Source organism: Bufo bufo, chromosome 4 (assembly GCF_905171765.1).
Source record: "Bufo bufo chromosome 4, aBufBuf1.1, whole genome shotgun sequence".
Taxonomy (NCBI): domain Eukaryota; kingdom Metazoa; phylum Chordata; class Amphibia; order Anura; family Bufonidae; genus Bufo; species Bufo bufo.
This window is the reverse complement of record NC_053392.1, coordinates 359116578-359133362: the sequence shown is the minus strand read 5'-3', so window position 1 is coordinate 359133362 and position 16785 is coordinate 359116578. Positions and strand designations below refer to the sequence as shown.

The 16785-nt window shown below is 41.7% G+C and overlaps 1 protein-coding gene across 1 annotated transcript in view; it reads left to right on the top strand.

Moving 5' to 3' along the window:
- LOC120999212 (titin homolog) overlaps nucleotides 1–16785 on the top strand; it is a 946165-nt gene that overhangs the window by 249187 nt on the left and 680193 nt on the right. Inside the window, exons 15-20 of the mRNA XM_040430085.1 lie at nucleotides 2087–2113; nucleotides 3900–3926; nucleotides 4825–4866; nucleotides 6924–6950; nucleotides 12736–12780; nucleotides 14710–14754. Of these exons, the coding sequence (XP_040286019.1) occupies nucleotides 2087–2113; nucleotides 3900–3926; nucleotides 4825–4866; nucleotides 6924–6950; nucleotides 12736–12780; nucleotides 14710–14754 (213 nt within the window). The remainder of the gene's footprint in view (nucleotides 1–2086; nucleotides 2114–3899; nucleotides 3927–4824; nucleotides 4867–6923; nucleotides 6951–12735; nucleotides 12781–14709; nucleotides 14755–16785) is intronic.

Sequence of the window (16785 nt, the reverse complement as noted above, 5' to 3'; positions counted from 1 at the left end):
CGCAAAATATGGAATGCACACAGATGTAATCCGTATTTTTGCGGATCCGTTTTTTGCAGACCGCAAAATACATATGGTCGTGTGCATGAGCCCTAAGTCCGATAATCCGATTCAGGTCCTCTCTGGAGTAAAGTAGAAAACGCCAGAGGGGAACTGAAGCTGGTTTTCTATGGGACTGTTCTAATTCATCTGGCGCATCTGTTGTGATGCCGTTTGCCAAATAGCTTCAGACAAAAAACACTGCATGCTCAGTGTCCAAATAAATGCCGGATCTGAGCACCGAAGAGCAGTTCACATATATCAGTTGTTCACATATATCAGTTGTGACCGCCTCCCTGCCTGAAAGCTGAGTGGACACAACTGATATATGTAAAGTGGGCCTAAAAGCATACCTGGGGTTGCCTGGTGTGAAAATACAACCATTTAAAAAAGTTGCACATCATAAATAAGACTTAAGATGCTCTAATCTGAAATCCTGACCTACTTTTTACTCCACTCCTAGTATATTTTCTTTCTCACTTGTAGAACATATTTTCATATTTAGAGTTTATACCCTAAATCCCATCCTATGTGCACCAAATAATACCAGCTGGCAAGTTAAATGAGGTGCCTAAGTAAAAAAAAAAAACACAATAAAAAAAAATCATACTTATACTCTGCTTCAGCACCGCCACATGGATCCTTCCTGTATTTAGCATGTGACTGCTGCAACCATATACCACTTAGGATTGGATTCAGTAGTCATGTGTGATATACAGCATGTTATGCCTGCAGCCGAGACAAGACATGGTGTCAGCAGTGGTGTGGAGGAACGAAGTGGCAGCGCTGCACTGGATCGATTCAAAATGGTGAACATAACTTCTTTATAGTGTTTCAAAACCTTCCCTGCTTCTAACTTTTTTTATCTGAAATAAATCACATAAAGGTGCAACAAGTTATACCCTATCCACAGGATGGGGTAAGTGTATGATTGGTGGGGGTTTGACTGCATGGGTTCCTGACGATCAGTAGAATGGAGGCCCGTGCTGCATTCAACTCTGTGTGGCTTCAGGAACATAAGCACTTAGCTATCGTCAGCCCCATAGAGTTGAAAAGTATGGCAGAAACACATGTGCTCCATTCAAATGGGGGAGCACTGGCCCCTGTTCTAGTGATTGTTGGGGGCCCAAGTAGTCAGACCCCTGCTGATCATGCACCTATTCCCTGTGGTTAGAGGACAACCTCTTTAAATAGTATAACATGTGGAAAAAGCAGTCTGTAGGGATCATTCTTTTTGTATAATGGATATTGGAAAATGATCATTATCATGTAGTATAAAAGAAGTTACGCTTTTGTTTCAGTTTATTAATAATTTCACATTTCCAATCATAGCAAGGAACCTCCCTGTGAATTGGATTACAAACAATATTTTCTCCAATTTTCATGATAATAAATAAAAAAACTGACCATTTGTGATCCAGTTCGGCAAGAGCATTTTATAATTTGAGCTGCTGCTTATTCGGCTTTGTCTGGCATTGCTTACGGCTCTTTCCAATAGCATAAACCTGATGTAGTAGTAGAGGACATTCATATTTTTCATTCATAGGCCTCATGCACACGACCTTGCCTTTTTTTGCGGTCCGCAAACCGCGGATCCGCAAAAATCGGAAGTCGCCCGTGTTGCATTCTGCAATTTGCGGAACGGAACGGGTGCCGGCAATATAAATGCCTATTCTTGTCCACAAAGCGCAGACAAGAATAGGAAAAGTTATATTTTTTTAGCGGGGCCGCGGAACGGATCCACGGATGCGGACAACACACGGAGTGCTGTCCGCATCTTTTGCCGCCCCATTGAAGTGAATGGGTCCGCATCCGAGCCGCCAAAACGGCGGCTCGGATGCGGACCCAAACAACGGTTGTGTGCATGAGGCCTTATCCTTTTCTGATACTGGTTCCATAATTTCCATTGCTCCAGTTTTATCATCATAATATCATCATTTTTGTGGTTTTCCATAAAACAGAAAGCAAAGCTTGTATCAGTGGAAAACATAGAATTCATAAAGTATGTAGTTATAGGATTCATTTATTTCTCTCTTTTTTTCTACAGAAGAACCAGAACCTTTACCAGTTAAAGGTAAGAACAAATGCATTCTGTAATCTGAACAGGTGCTACTATGCTGATTATAGTGTCAAAACCTTATACGGGGATCTGTCATCTCTCCTGACATGTCTGTCTTAGTAAATGATTTCATTTCGCATAATGTACCAATTTCTTGTAACTCTGCATTGTGCCGTTCCTCTATTATTCCACTCAGAAATGTATGAATAAGTTGGCAACTGGGTGTTAATAGCAAGGGATGTCACTGCACACTCTGACATTGTCCATTCATTGGTTTTCAATGTATTCAAAATTACTAGGAGGAATAAAAGAGAGACAACACAACACAGAGTTATGAGAAAAGATGACACTGGATAATGCATATATTTACTAAATTTCAGGAAAAAAGATAGGTCCTCTTTGACACTGGCCTTATAAACCTAGGGGGTCACTTATCAAACTGGTAGAACTGGCTTAGTTGACATAGCAACCAATCAGATTCCACCTTTCATTTTTGACAGCTCCTTTGAAAAATGAAAGGTGGAATCTGATTGGTTGCTATGGGTAACAAAGCCAGTTTTACTTTACACCAGATTGATAAATGACCCCTTTAGTGTTCAAGTGCTGGAAACTTTAAAATTACATTAATACTACCGAAATTCCAATAATTCTAAGATGTTGAAAAAAAAAATTCTACACCCATTTTCTGGAGTTAAAAGGTGACCAAAGGTCACAATTTTTGTTGCAAGTGCTGGAGTAGACTTCAGTTCAGATTACAGTTCTGGTGCAGTTGAATGTGTCATAATTATTGACACCAGAGCGGACAAGTTAAGACAACTCCACTCTCAATAAATCTTCTGTTTCTATTTCTCACCTATTTTAAAGATCCTTGTTTACTGTGAGTGAATGAAAACAGTGACAGTCCTACATTCATAGGCTTCAGACCGAGGACATAGTTAATCCTGCTCCCAGCTGAGAACTGGATACATTGTTATCCAGTCTGGGCAATGATTTTTTGTGAAATACCCCACCAGCTTAGGGTACTTTCACACTAGCGTTTTTCTTTTCCGGCACTGAGTTCCGTCAAAAGGGCTCAATGCCGAAAAATAACTGGTCAGGTATATCCCCATGCAGTCTGAATGGAGAGTAATCCGTTCAGGATGCATAAGGATGTCTTCCGTTCAGTCATTTTGACTGATCAGGCAAAAGAAAAAACCGTAGCATGCTGCGGTTTTATCTCGGACGAAAACAACTGAAGACTTGCCTGATTGCCGGATCCGGCATTTTTTTCCATAGGAATGTATTAGTGCCGGATCCGGCATTCAAGACCGAGAAAAAATATGAAAGAAATAAATGCCGGATCTGGTTTGCCAGATTTTCTGACTGATCAGGCATTTTTAAGAATGATCAGGATCCTGATCAGTCTTACAAATGCCATCAGTTGGCATACGTTTTGCCGGCGACAGAACTGCTTGCCGGATCACTCTGCCGCAAGTGTGAAAGTAGCCTTCTTGTTTGCTTCGGTTTCAAAAGCAGACTGTTTAGCGCAGAAAGTGTTGCCTAGACTGGATACAACTTAGAGCAGAACTACTGTATGCAAGGGTATTACTGTTTACTGACAGCAAACAATATCTCAAATATGATGGGAAACACCGTCAAATGTTCACCTCTTTGCTTCAATGTGTGAGAAATGTATATGCTGTTTAAACAAATATAGCATATTGTGTAATAAATGTGTACTATAAAGACCAACAAACGTATACTTAGTCCATTTATGTATTTGCTATATGCAGATAATATTTCTATGTGTATTTTTCCCCAGCAAAAATGTCTAAACTGAAGAAAACAAGTATGTCAACCTGCTCAATAATACTTTGCAGCTTCCCATCATTACTTAAGGCTTAGCTTTTACTAACACAAATGCTGAAATCTGTGTACTCTGCTCCCGGTTAAACAGGACAGAGGTGTTAAACATTTTTGTAATATACTTTATTGGGGAAAGTTGTTACTTTGTAACTAGTGTAAAGAGTCTTCTTATCAAAGCTCTAACTGAGCGTTGCTAAGGAAAGTCTGTCTTTAGTCTTCAGCGTCCTACTGAGCACTGAAGATTCCTGTGAGCAACAAGTCACATAGGCAGGGTAATGGGCAGTGATAATTAGCACACGGACATGTACATAGGGACTGGGGTAGTGACAAGAGGCCACTGGAAGCCTCTGTTACATTGAGGCGTTCTCACTGCTCAGTAAAACCCTAAAGACTGACTCTCCTTAGAAATTCTCAGAGCTTTGATAAGAAGACTCTTTACATCCTATTTTCTAGTACAAAGAAACATCTTTTCCTAATAAAGTATATTACAAAATGTTTTGCCTCTTTCTCCTTGTGTACAGTGAACTAGTTCCTCTTCTGGAATTGTACAGAGTAATGAAGAACACGAGGAAACTGGCTAATGACATAACCTTTTGATGCCGACAAAAATCAGGAGACATATGTAGAAGGAAAAAACTGTGGTGAATGGACACCAGTAGTGGACTGTGGTGGACCCCTTTTGAAGGGGTAAACATATTACCATGGTGGTGGGGAGATCCCAGTATTACCACTAAAACAAAGTATCGTTTTTCAATATTGATCAGACTATCATTACTATCACATTATTCAGCAAAAATGATTGGCATGTAATTCAGCCTAACAATTTGTAAAAATGTTAAATAATTGGTATATTTTATCTGTTTCTTTCTTTCCATTTTTAGAAGAAAAAGCTAAGAAGAAAAAGCTTTCCCCAGTAATAGAAGGTAGGAATGTGCATACTGTATTTATATGATAGAAAACAGGACTGATGAAAGGGGTCTTTTTAAGCAGCTTCTGAAAGGCAATATAACCTGATTGGCTGGACTTCATTTTTTAATGGCAGCTCATGCTTTGATCCAAATTTTTGTATTGCTTTATTGTATTGAAGATACAAATGAAGCAGCTTTGCAGTTAGCCTTAGGCCCCTTGCAGACGAGTGTGTCCGGATTAGGTCCGGATACATTGCAAATCATTCAGTGAAAAATGCGCGATTTTGGTGGCAAAGTCATCCAGTTTTGCCCTCGATCGCGTTCAGTTGTTCAGTTTTTGTCGCGCGGGTGCAATGCGTTTTGATGCTTTTTGCACACGCGTGATAAAAAAAGGAATGTATACAAACAACATCTCTTAGCAACCATCCGTGAAAAACGCATCGCATCCGCACTTGCTTGCGAATGCGATGCGATTTTCACGCAGCTCCATTCACTTGTATAGGGCCAGCGTTGCTTGAAAATCACAGAATATAGAACATGCTGCGATTTTCACGCAACGCACAAGTGATGCATGAAAACCAATGCACATGTACACAGCCCCATAGAAATGAATGGTCCGGATTTCGTGCGGGCGCAATGTGTTCGCATCACGCATTGCACCCGCTCGTGTGAAAGGGGCCTTAAAGGGAATCTGTCACCTAGTTTTACCCTATAGAGCTACATAAATGCACGGATAGATCTCCGCTAGCATGTCCGCAATATACCTGTCCCATAGGGCTGTGTGGTTTTATTTAGTTCAAAAAATTATTTCACTGATATGTAAATAAGCCTACTAAGGTGCCCAAAGCGTGGTTACTTACAGTTAAGGAGCCCAGCCACGCCCCCTGTGAAGGAGCCCAGCACCGCCTGCATCCAGAAATCTCCTCCTTGTTCACGAAGTTACAGTGCCGTAATCTCGCGACGGGCGAGCTAGCACTTTGCCGACACTGCGCATGTGCCAGCTTGCGCATCGCGAGATTACGGCACTGTAACTTTGTGCGCAAGGAGGAGATTCCTGGATGCAGGCGGTGCTGGGCTCCTTCACAGGGGGCGTGGCTGGTGTCCTTAACCGTAAGTAACCACGCCTTGGGCACCTTACTAGGCTAATTTACATATCAATAAAATCTTTTTTTTTTTTATGCAAATCTATGTGACTCCATTGTTACAGACTACAACTGATACCTGTGAAGTCTGAACATGCAGTCAAATTCCCTTCCATACTTATTTCAAATATAAAACCTGCAATCGAAAAATGGAAGGTGGATGTGTTTATACATAAAATAAACTCTTTATAAAGTTGTATTATGTAGATTATTAAAGATTTCAATTATACATATGGTTCCGTATATACGTATGCTTTCAGGTAAGGGCTCATGCACACAACCATATGCATTTTGCAGTGGGCAAAAAACGGATCTGCAAAAAATACGGATGACGTCTGTGTGCATTCCGTATTTTACGGAACAGCTGGCCCCTAATAGAACAGTGCTATCCTTGTCCATAATGCAGACAATTATAGGACATGTTCTATTTTTTTGCGGAACGAACATACGGACATACGGAAATGGAATGCACACAGAGTAACTTCCTTTTTTATGGTTCCGCATACAGTCCGCCCAAAAAAATGGAACGGACACAAAAAGAAAATAGGTTCGTGTGCATGAGCCCTAAGGCAGATATAAAAATTTGAGGAGGTTCTGTCGCCTTATGGCATTTCTGTTTCAGTAACTACTTGTATTCCTCATGAAATAGCAATTCTGCAGCATTTTTGTTCTTAAAATTTAGCTTTATGACATTCCTCTGTCATAACGATCAGAATTCTAAGAAAAGATGATCCACAATAGTCATACTATGTGGACACAATTATCTACGAAAAGAGACATGTCAGGAGTGGTGACGCCTCTTCTTTAACAAGTAACACATTCAGATGTTAGCCACTCTTGTTTGCTATAGCCCTGTATACATTGCAGTATAATTCCAAGAAAAGCCAAAACTATGCATTCAAAAGTCTGATAACACATTTTTTCCTGCAGCAAAATCTATGAAAATTAAGAAGACAAGTATGTCAGTAATGTAGATTTAATTACTGCTGAAGGCTAATTGCTGCACTAACAAGTATAGGGGTGTCCAATGTAATAACATTTTAAAATACTGCTATTTTTTATTTTTCTGCTGCACATTTTAAGTTGATAAGCATTTATGGCTGGCCACCTAGTGCATGAGAAGAATATTGCTTACGTGTCACCCTACTGCTATGCTTAAAGAGGTTTTGGCACATTTCTAAGCTATCCTCTATCTTGTGTACAGGGGATCACTGGGAGTCTGACTGCTGGGACCCCTAGCCATCACAAGAACAGGGGTTTGTCCCATTCCCCGATTCTGATGGAGAGATAGTTCATCCATGAACACTGCAGCTCCATTTATTTATATTAATACAGTGCTCAGCTATCTCCGGTGCTTCCACAGAGAATTAATGGAGAGGCAGTGTGCATGCAAAACCTGGCGCTTCATCAGATCGGGGGAACAGGGCTCCCATTCTTGGAATTGTGATGGTCATTAAACCCTTAGTAACCACACACATTTTAAAAAAAATAGCATTCCAAGAGCTATAACTTTTTTGTTTTTTCATCAATGTACTTGTATGAGGTCTTATTTTTTGCAGGACAATGTCACGGCCAAGGTTATGGTCGTGACTCCTTGGGAGTCGCATACAGTTGCCCGCGGTTTTGGTTGTTGTGTCAACCGCAGCTGAGGCATTATGTAGTTGGCCTCGGTGCGGTTGCCGCGGACAACAGCCTTGTGTGCGGTTCCCGGGGAGTTGTGTGTGGATGCACGTTTGTATGTCTGGTGTGCACTGTGTTTTATGTTTGTGTGCGCACGGACATCATTCCCCGCACTGTGGTTACCCGTGGCAACCTTAGGTGGTATTATGTACATGTGGTGGCAGTGTCCCGGCCTTCGGGCTGACTCCCTGGACACGTGCGCCACCCATGTCGTTGCTTGCAGCAACAGCCACAGTGTGTCTTGTGTTTTGGACACTTCTACTTTAAGTGTGTGTTTCCCTTCCCTGGTGCTGGAAGGGTTAACTCCCTTCCCAGGGTGTGTGATGTCACTGGGTGTGTCTGACCGTTGGGTGTGGCCTCTTAGGCCTATATAGCCTTGGTGTTTGGCAGGGCTCAGGAGGTTGCTTCAGCATGCTTGCTGATAGCAGCCTCCTGTGTTTTTCAACTGCCTGTGAGAGCCACCCTTGTGGTTCATAAACCATATGTCACATTTTAGTTTATGTTAAGTTTATGTGTGATGTCTATTTGATGTTTTCCTGTCCTATCTTGTTTTAGTGCAGCTTATGGATCTGGATTCCTGTTTGCACAGGGATCCAGTCAGCAGGGCTGTGGCAGGTAGGTGGAACTCGGATAGTTCACCTGCCATATCCGTAAGTTTGTTTCTGTTCCCCTTTTTCCTGCAGCTTGGCCAGTGAGACCCCTGTTCCTCCGTGTACAGTAGGAACAGGCCGTCTTACCTTGACTCCTAGTCCAGGGACCGGTCGGAGGGTGAGTTAGGGATCCGAGGTTCCGGTGCATGGGTCCTCCTACCTTTAAAGGTCGGCCCATGCAGCTAGGAGTTAGGGTCAGGTTAGGGACGCTTTAGGAGGTGACCTGCTCCCTAATCCTGTTGTCCTGGCCGAGCAGCCAAAACATCAACTGGCATCGCACGGCTGAGGATTTCCCCCATCCTCAGCCGTGACAGTATGAACCACAAAGGCTCCTCACATGGTCTTCCCTCGAAAGAGGGTGAAGCATGTACGCCATCTGCGGAAGGGGTACATGCGCGCTCTTCGGAGGGAGAGCGTTCTGGGGGTTTCGCCTCTGACGGCGCGGTGAGTGGCGTTTTCCCGCCATCCCTTCACCGTTGCCTCGTGTGGCGTCCCCCTGATTTTACTACATGTGGTGTGTGTCTGGTATGCGGTATGCATACCTTCGAAAGAGGGTGCAGCATGCAGTGCCATACCTTTGTGGCCTGCATGCGCGTTCTCCGGAGGGAGAGCGTTCCTGGGGGTTCTCCGTTAACGGCACGGTTGGTGGCGTATTCCCCGCCACCTCACCTTCCGTGTCCGTGTTGGGGATCCCTCGTCCCTCTCCATGTTCCCATCTCTGGTCGTTTGCTGGCAGCACTCCATAAGTAGTCCAGCTGCGTGCTGGTTAGGGGTGTCTGCTGGCAGCGACTGGAGTGGGGACGTGTGTGGAGAGTCTCTTCGTCCATCTCTCAGTGGTTCTTTCCCCTTTGTTGCTGGTGCGGGCTGCAGTCCTCGTCGGACTGGCTAGTGTGAGCCGGGAGAGGATGCAGCTGACAGCGACCCCTTTTTAGAACCGGCACTGAGAGTGGACGTCCCCTTCTCCTATCCCCTTGTCTGAGTCCCTCACGTATTTTTTTTTGGTGGGGGGCTTTGAGGGGTGGGAGTGTCACGGCCACGGTTATGGTCGTGACTCCTTGGGAGTCGCATACAGTTGCCTGCGGTTTTGGTTGTTGTGTCAACCGCAGCTGAGGCATTATGTAGTTGGCCTCGGTGCGGTTGCCGCGGACAACAGCCTTGTGTGCGGTTCCCGGGGAGTTGTGTGTGGATGCACGTTTGTATGTCTGGTGTGCACTGTGTTTTATGTTTGTGTGCGCACGGACATCATTCCCCGCACTGTGGTTACCCGTGGCAACCTTAGGTGGTATTATGTACATGTGGTGGCAGTGTCCCGGCCTTCGGGCTGACTCCCTGGACACGTGCGCCACCCATGTCGTTGCTTGCAGCAACAGCCACAGTGTGTCTTGTGTTTTGGACACTTCTACTTTAAGTGTGTGTTTCCCTTCCCTGGTGCTGGAAGGGTTAACTCCCTTCCCAGGGTGTGTGATGTCACTGGTGTGTCTGACCGTTGGGTGTGGCCTCTTAGGCCCATATAGCCTTGGTGTTTGGCAGGGCTCAGGAGGTTGCTTCAGCATGCTTGCTGATAGCAGCCTCCTGTGTTTTTCAACTGCCTGTGAGAGCCACCCTTGTGGTTCATAAACCATATGTCACATTTTAGTTTATGTTAAGTTTATGTGTGATGTCTATTTGATGTTTTCCTGTCCTATCTTGTTTTAGTGCAGCTTATGGATCTGGATTCCTGTTTGCACAGGGATCCAGTCAGCAGGGCTGTGGCAGGTAGGTGGAACTCGGATAGTTCACCTGCCATATCCGTAAGTTTGTTTCTGTTCCCCTTTTTCCTGCAGCTTGGCCAGTGAGACCCCTGTTCCTCCGTGTACAGTAGGAACAGGCCGTCTTACCTTGACTCCTAGTCCAGGGACCGGTCGGAGGGTGAGTTAGGGATCCGAGGTTCCGGTGCATGGGTCCTCCTACCTTTAAAGGTCGGCCCATGCAGCTAGGAGTTAGGGTCAGGTTAGGGACGCTTTAGGAGGTGACCTGCTCCCTAATCCTGTTGTCCTGGCCGAGCAGCCAAAACATCAACTGGCATCGCACGGCTGAGGATTTCCCCCATCCTCAGCCGTGACAGACAAGTTATAGTTTTTAATGCACCATTTTAAGTACATGTATAAAACCCTTTGTTTACGTCAGTAAAAAGGCATATTAGTGGTCACTAAGAGGTTAATAGAAAAAGTTATTTCTGAATTATACCAGCAAATTCTTAAGGAAAATGTCAGGACATCTGTATCTGTGAACTGAACTGCAAGAGAACATGGGTCATGCAGCAAGACAATGACCCTAAGCACATGCCGTTCTTCCAAGTGAATAAAGTTAAAGTTTTGGAATGACCAAGTCAAAGTCCTGACCTTAATTTATTAGAAACGTTATGTTATGAAAGGAGCCAAAGTGAGCAGCAATGTTCTTTTTGGAGAGCAACTTTCTCCTTGCAGTCCTGCCACACCATTGTTGTTAGGTGTCCTAATGGTAGATTCATGAACATTAGCTAACATGAAAAAGTCCATTAATCGCTTAGAAGGTACTTTTGGTTCCTTTGTGACCTTGTGTTCTGTGATATACCTTGCTGTCTGTGTGATCAATGTTGGTCAACCACTCCTGTGGAAGGTAGTAATGGTCTTGAATATTCTCCATTTGTGCACAATTTGTCTGACTGTAGACCGGTGGAGTCCAAAGTCTTTAGAAATGGTTTTATAGCCTTTTTCAGTGTGATGAGCATCCACAGCTACTCTTCTGAGGTCCTCAGAAATCTCCTTTGTTCCTGCCATGATACATTTCCACAAATGTGTTGTGAAGATCAGACTTGATAGATTTCTGTTCTTTAAATAAAATAGGTCGCCCACTCACCTATAAATAAATATAGACAATTCTAAAAGGTTCACAAACTTTCAAGCACTACTATATGTATCAGGAGTACATTTTTATATGATGTCTATAAATAAATAAATACATGACGCTCACATTCTGTATGGTCTATGTGAAAAGCTGCGCAAATTGAGCACATGGCTTTGCTGTATGCATGACCCCTTAAAGAGGACCTATAACCTCTCCTGTTGTGTCTACGTTAGCAACTTATTGGATTCCAAATGTAAGATCAATTGTGGGGCATCTATTTTGTGCCATTCCTTTATTATTCTTGCTAGAAGTTATGTTTGAATTACAAGCAGTTTGCAATGAAGGTTCACATGGATATTACCAGTTGGGGGTTTGTCCTTGCACAGTCTGCAGGGACATATCCTTAATAGGTAACACCCATCTGGCCCTTCCTTGAAAACAGCTAGCAATTCCTTTGCAAAGTCCTACATGGAATGATAGAGGAATAGCACAACATAGAGTCATATTTGTTATTACATGGGAAATGCAAATAGCTACTTAAAGAGACATATCAGAAGAGGTTAAAGGTCATTTTAAAGAGGTTTCCTGAGACATCACTATTGATGACAAGTTCTGGCACAAAGCTCTGGCTCTCCTTGTTGCAGGAGACAGACTTGAGATGAGACTTTCTATTGAACCCGTCTTGTGCAGCTAGGACAGACAGTGCTCTATATCAGCACCTTATCTCCTCGGTTTAGTGATCTCAGCATACAGACCCCCAACATTTGATATGTTTCTATAACATATGACATGTTTTAATAGTGATATTACAAATTTGGAATGGTTTTAGGATTAGGAGTTACTTCTGGCTATTTATTAATTTAGTTTTGTTTCTGTTGCTGTTTGTGGAATTAAAACCTAATCGGGCAGATTTACTAATCCAATAGAAGCACCAGATTTATCATAGTGGCCCATGCTAGATGATACATTTACACCACCTATTGGTTGGTTTATTTAGCATTATTATTTTGCATCAAAATTTTAGCAGACAGTACATCTTTTAAGCCACCTATCTTTCGTTCTCCCTTCATCTAAGCTATGCTCTTTGTCTAGCAAGGAACAAAAAGTGTCTTGAAGTACATAATATATGTGGCGCATTGCAAGTACATTTGTTATTTGGTGCACATTAAATTCTGGAATATTTAGTTTAATAAATCTCCCCAATCTGTTTAACTGAGTCTTCTGTGCAGAGAATACGCCTCAAAATGTGGCTTCATTGTATCGATTTGCTTTTCCCCTTGAGAACATATAAATGTGCCACTTTAAATTGCTTTTCAACCTGTGCTTTATGTGACATATTTATTCAGTTTTTATAGCATATTTAACACGTTAATTTCAGATAAGTCAACTTCAGCTCAAACATTTACATAAAATTATACATATGCCTTCACTTTTAGAGATGTAGAAATAAAGAACTTACTTTGTATTAATGTACAAATTATAACACAAAAATATATTTTATTCTGATATGATTCTTATTCTTGCTGTGTTTTTTCAATTCTATCTAGAAAAAGAGAAACCCAAGGAAGAAAGACTTTCAACTATAAAAGAAGGTAAGCAAGAAGATGTACAAGAGTCATTAGGAGTTTTATCAAATAAATGTGTTTGACTGAGGATTGCCTCATCATTTTACTGTATCTGTATGAAAACAAGTAAGTTGTTTAAAGAGCACCTGTTAGCAGGACCAACCCTAGAAAACCAGATATACTAGCTGGTAAGTTTGATCTTGCTGACTAAAATAATATCTGTCTTGTGAAAATTGTTTGTGGCATTACTGAGAAATTAATACTTCTAGGGGGTCATTTACTAATCTGAAATACGCCTAAATTAGGCGTATTTCAGGCGCAGATAGCGACACAACAGTTAATTGCGTTGCTATCTGAGCCTTTTTCCCCCGCTCATACCAGGTCTAAAATTGTAGGCTTGTCGTGGGCAGGAAAGGGGATGGGCTGGCAGGCCTGTCTCATTCACCATTTTCTGCGCTGTTTTAGGTGTAGAAAATTGTCTAAATATAAGGCAGCTCGGAAACTGTCTTACATTTAGAACTGGTGCTGAATGTGCAAAAGTAATGGAGAGGCCGACGCCTCTTCAAATCTTTGGTGGATCCATCGCCAACTATGGGCCTTTATTAAGAATGACGTCTCAAACGCCGGTCTTAATAAATGTGCCCCCTAGTCTTTATAAAAAGGAGGGCTCGGTGCACTGAGGGGCATGGCCAGCACTGGAAAGTTGAGTAGCTAGGCCACACTCCTTTGTTTACGGAAGCCCTCATTTGCATACAAATAAAAGTTTTTTTTCTTCCTAGAACACTAGAATCTGATTAGTTGCCATGAGCAACTAAGCCAGTTTTGATAAGGGTACTTTCACACTATCGTTTTTCTTTTCCGGCACTGAGTTCCGTCATAGGGGCTCAATACCGGAAAAGAACTGATCAGTTTTGTCCCCATGCATTCTGAATGGAGAGAAATCCGTTCAGGAGGCATCAGGATGTCTTCAGTTCAGTCACTGATTGGCGTTTTGGACGGACGAAATACCTCAACATGCTGCAGTATTATCTCCGTCCAAAATTCCGGATCAGTTGCCGGAATGCCGGATACGGCATTAATTTACACTTAAATGTATTAGTGCCTGTATTAGTGTATTAGTGCATTAAAAATACCGCAATGGCGGATCCGTCCTTCCAGTCTGCTCATGCGCAGACCGGTAAAAATGGGAAAAAAATATATAACGGATCCGTTTCTCCGGATGACATCCGGAGAGACGGATCCGTTCTTGCAATGCATTTGAAAGATGGATCCGCATCCAGATCCATCTACAAATGTTGTCCGTTTGCTTGCAGATTGCCGTTCAGGCGATGGAACTGCTTGCCGGATCACTCTGCCGCAAGTGTGAAAGTAGCCTAAATTTACCTCATTGTGTTCAAAATGGCACTTAATTTTTCTCTGACTATTTGGGGAATAGATCCATCAGTCATTAATAAGGCCTAGCCTTCATTAGCAACTTTTAGCACTTCAATTATACCAGTGATCTGATTTTCAAATATATGGGTCTTTACATTTGGTATTGATTTATCATGTCATTTATCGTGAAGAACAGCTAAATGTACCAAATTGATCTTTTAGCGATATTGCGATTGTGGTGTTTTTTTCTTGTTTATACTACTTTTAGTCCATACTAGATATAGTACTAAATACTAGTGATTTTTAGTCATACTTTTAAAGCAACACTTGAAAGGACCTTTGCAAAGTAAGAAAAATTGTGTTACAAGCTATGTTGGTCAAATGGTGTTTTGGCATTGCAAGGCATGCCTGGTTCAAGATGCATAAGCAATTTGGGTCATGCACGGTCAGAATTTTAACATGATGGGAATAAATCTATTTTGTTTGTAACTCTTTGTAACCCTTTGAAATGCTGAAGGAATTCTATAGGTACATGCAGTGCATACAATCCCCTAAAATGTGTTTATTTGTCTCTATGCCTAGAGCCAGAAATACCTAAAGTTGATGAATCTATGCCTGCAAAGGAGGGTAAGTAATTTTTGTCTTGTCTAGGAATTTTCCTGACAATAAAAAAAACCTTAAAGGGAACCTGTCACCGGGATTTTGTGTATAGAGCTGAGGACATGGGTTGCTAGATGGCCGCTAGCACATCCGCAATACCCAGTCCCCATAGCTCTGTGTGCTTTAATTGTGTAAAAAAAAACGATTTGATACATATGCAAATTACCCTGAAATGAGTCCTGTATGTGAGATGAGTCAGGAATAGGACTCATCTCAGGTCAATTTGCATATGTATCAAATCGGTTTTTTTACACAATAAAAGCACACAGAGCTATGGGGACTGGGTATTGCAGATGTGCTAGCATCCATCTAGCAACCCATGTCCTCAGCTCTATACACAAAATCCCGGTGAAAGGTTCCCTTTAAAGGAGTTGTCCCTTGAAAAATATTATTTGTGGCCAAATGCAGCCCATTATTATATACATTTTTTGTGTTTACAGTTACACATTAAAAAATGCTTATACCCTCAGATATCCCAGGAATAATGTTAGGATCAAATCATCTATGGATTCTATCTCTACAATTGCAATACTATAGATAAGTCCTTCCTTATCTTTCTCCTCTTGACTCAACATGCTCTGAGATGAGATGACCTGGCTGTGATATTCCATCACAAGATGTCCATCCTATATGTGTCTATGTACAGCCATTCACTTGTTGTGATGTGTAGCCTATCAAGGATTTTGATGGCTGGTCGCGATAATGTATTTAATTTACTATTAAAGTAGAACTCCCGCAAAAAAATTGAGGGGCATATTTATAGGTTGGTCTAAATAAGCCCTTCTTCGCTTATGCCCACACTTTTTTAGACCTGGCATGAGCAAAGAAAAAGTTGCAGATTCTGCCACACCATGGCGTGCTACAGAATCTTCGCCAGATATACACTACAAAAGTGTATATTTTCTCTGACGGTCTTAGGTGCTCCAAGCTTGTCTCAAGCCATACATTTTCTGTAGTAGTAAGGCTCAAGACTACCACAGCAGTACATTTCTATGGAACCCTGCCTATGGTAGCACTCCATAGGAACATAGCACATCTCCCATAGGCTACAATGATAAATCTAACAATCAGAGAATCATATGTTTAAGTCCCCTAGGTGACTTAAAAAAGTTTTACACAATATATAAAAAATCAAAAAATTCATTCACAAAATAAATAAACAAGGTGGTTTTACTGCATCTCAAAATGCCTGAACTATTAACATCTAAAATATTTTCCCTGAGCGTTGAACATCATAGAAGAAAAGAATAAAAATATATAATTTATATCATTCCCCAAAAAATGTAATACAAATGATGAAAAAGTTGTTTGTACCCTAAAAATGGTACTAATAAAAACTACAGTTTGCACTGTAAAGCTCTATAAATTGAAATTTAAAAGTTAGAAAATGGAGATGTAGTTACATAGTTAATACGGTTGAAAAAATATATAAGTTCATCAAGTTCAACCAGGGGATAAGTGGGGACGCAAATCCCAGAATGAAATGAAACAAAAATTTCTACACATTTTCATAAGCATTAATGTTGTTTACTTTTAAGAATTCATCTAAACCCTTTTAAAAACTGTCTACTGTTCCTGCTGTATCCACGTCCTGAGGAAGTCTATTCCACAGATTCACAGTTCTTACAGTAAAGGAGCTTTGACACTTTTGGAGACTGAACTTTTTCTTCTCCAGTCGGAGGCAGTGCCCCCTTGTCTTTTGAAGGCATTTTACATGGAACAGTTTTTCACCGTATTTTTTGTATGTCCCATTTATATATTTGTATATGTTAATCATGTCCCCCCTTAGACATCTCTTCTTAAGCGTAATAAATTTAATTATTTTAATCTTTTTTTATAAGACCCTCCATGCCTTTTATCAGTTTAGTCGCTCTCCTCTGTACTTTTTACAGCTGCAGAGCGTCCTTTCTATGGACTGGTGCCCAGAACTGAACTGCATATTCCACATAGGACCGCACCAACGCTTTGTAAAGTGGTAGTGTTACATCCCTGTCCCGC